Here is a 2500-nt window from a genome sequence, read left to right as displayed (position 1 = left end):
GGGCGGAGGATGTAAAATATACAAGAAAGACAGATGGTGAGAAATAATGGATAAACAAGGATAAAGGAGAGGGATGAGAAAAGAAGAGTAGTGTGTGTGTGTGCAAATAAACACACAGGTGTTGTCAGCGTTCAGTTAATAGTCTTAGCTAAGAGACTTAACACTTAGCTGCGTTACTGTGTTAGTGAGTATTGGACCTGGTCACGCAAGTCTGGACACGCACTCTCTCTCTCACGCATGCACGCACGCACGCACGCACGCACGCACGCACGCACGCACACACACACACACACACACACACACACATTGCAAGCGTGGTTGCCGTGACACGAGTCACACTTTCCCTATTCAAGTCAATGGGGAAAATGTATTCACTAATACATGAATGGCCATATATGGAGATCTCTGTGTCAGTGGGCATACTGTGTCAGTCTCATGTGGTCTGTGACGTCAGACATCTATGATGTTAGTCATCTCCATATTTGGGAAAAGTTTAATTAATGAGGCCTTTATTAGACACAGTTCTTTTTGTTAAGGTTAGGCATGGTTATTTTGGTTATGGTTAAATACTGTTCCTTTGGTTAAGGTTAAGATGGGAGTTTTGCTTAGAATAAGGCATGGTTAGTCCAATGTCAAACAGCTGCTTTTAGTTGTGACTGACCGCTTCAAGTCCACTGGTAAAACTATTGCTGTGTTTCTGGCTTTGGATCAACATAACATTTGGTCAATCTTGCTGTGAAACGTTACCTGCAGATGCAAAAATGTTAATGTTGGAATATGTTGATGTATTTTTGATTTTGACAAATAATGCATGGTGACAGCTTGTTGTGAGACCAGCTTAGGTTAATCAATCTGTCTGTCTATTCATTCAGTGGTTCTCAACCTTCTCTGGATCAGGGTCCTACACCTCAGCTTGAAAGCGTTTGCGGCCCACCCATCTGACCGCTTAAAGGAGTAGTTCACACCCAAAATGACCTTTTTCCTATTGATTACTCACGCCATAGAGACTTGAGTTAAATACTTTTTTTTTTTTTTTTGTATTTGTCACATTCCTAAGACAATAATTTGATTACTATAAAGGTAGCCTCATTGATTCCAGATGGGGTCAATGTTGTTACATTTACTATAATCCAATTTTTGGGCGTGAACTACTCCTTTAATATGGTAGCCCAAAGCATGGTGTGTTAAGTGGTCACATGGGTGGGCTAGACTTCTCAAATTCTGCCCGAACCCGACCCTACCCGACCTGACCCAACGTTTTCGTCCGGGCCGGGTCTCGGGTTCAGAGAAAAAAGACGGAATAGGCAGTGCATGTGTTGGATGTAACTCTAAGTGAACTTCACTCAGGTATCTAGTTTTTCTAGCCTGTGTTATTATAGAGAAACGGGTGACAATGGCCAAAACAAAAAAAACGGCGATCGAAAATCACAGGCCTAAAAGTACGGTAATTTGTCCAGTATGGCCCAGTTAGGGCCGGGCCTTAATTTTCAGGCCCGTTGAGAACTGGGCTGTGTGTATTTTCAGAACATGTTTAAATTATTTTAATCACCATTGTGTTCCACCTTGGATCAATGGAGCCTACGCAGTATACTCTAAGTTCTTATTCATTGGTATCACATTTTAATAGTTATATTATGATTAAAATCATAATGTTTTGCCAATTATTTGGGGTCTAACTCAAGCCCATGCAGTGGGCTCTGACCCACAGGTTGAGAATGGCTGGGTTGGTCCATCTCTCTGTCTCCATTCAGGCAACATTGAGAACGTCTCTCTGTGTCTGTTTCTATGTGAAATGAAACCATGCGTGTGTGTGTGTGTGTCCTACATGTCTCCATACAGGTAACATCGAGTACAGCTGTCCAGCCACCAACGAGTGTGAGATCACTAAGAGAAGACGCAAGTCCTGCCAGGCGTGTCGCTTCATGAAGTGTCTCAACGTCGGCATGATGAGGGAAGGTAAGAGAGGTACTAACAGAGGTACTACACCTGTCCCTCTCTCTTTCTGTGGTCCGGTCTCTCTCTGTCTCTCTCCCTGTGGTGTTACACATGTCTCTCTCTCTGTTGTTATCCCCGTCTCTCTCTCTCTCTTTGCCTGTCTCTACGTCTGACCTCACTTTAATGTCAATATACACTTTATAGTTCTTTCTTTCACACACACACACACACACACACACACACACACACACACACACACACACACACACACACACACACACGTGTGTGTGCGCGCGCGATGCGCGCGCGCACAAACCTGCTGATGCGCCGGTAGAGAAAGGGAGGGAGAGAGAGATATCATCTGACCCCCCTCCTGGTTAAATACACTCACTCTTTCATTTTCACACTCCCTCGTTCCCTCTGCCCTTTCATCTCTCTTGTCTCCCGACCTCTGACCTCTCCACTCCCACTCCAGAGGGAGGGGGGGGGGAGGAAGAGGAGGGGTGGCAGAGAGGAGGAAGAGAGGGATTGGAAACAGTGGGAGAGGGGTGGGGTGGAGGGGGGG

At 45.1% G+C, this 2500-nt stretch overlaps 1 protein-coding gene across 1 annotated transcript in view; it reads left to right on the top strand.

The window, feature by feature from the left end:
* esrrga (estrogen-related receptor gamma a) overlaps positions 1–2500 on the top strand; it is a gene marked incomplete at both ends in the record, with an annotated part of 119855 nt that overhangs the window by 54047 nt on the left and 63308 nt on the right. Inside the window, 1 exon segment of the mRNA XM_080730664.1 lies at positions 1840–1956. Within this exon segment, the coding sequence (XP_080586790.1) occupies positions 1840–1956 (117 nt within the window).

The sequence above is a fragment of the Nannobrachium achirus genome (assembly GCF_963921795.1).
Source record: "Nannobrachium achirus genome assembly, chromosome: 7".
Classification (NCBI taxonomy): Eukaryota; Metazoa; Chordata; class Actinopteri; order Myctophiformes; family Myctophidae; genus Nannobrachium; species Nannobrachium achirus.
Note: the sequence above shows the minus strand (reverse complement) of the source record. Positions and strands in the feature narration are given on the sequence as shown.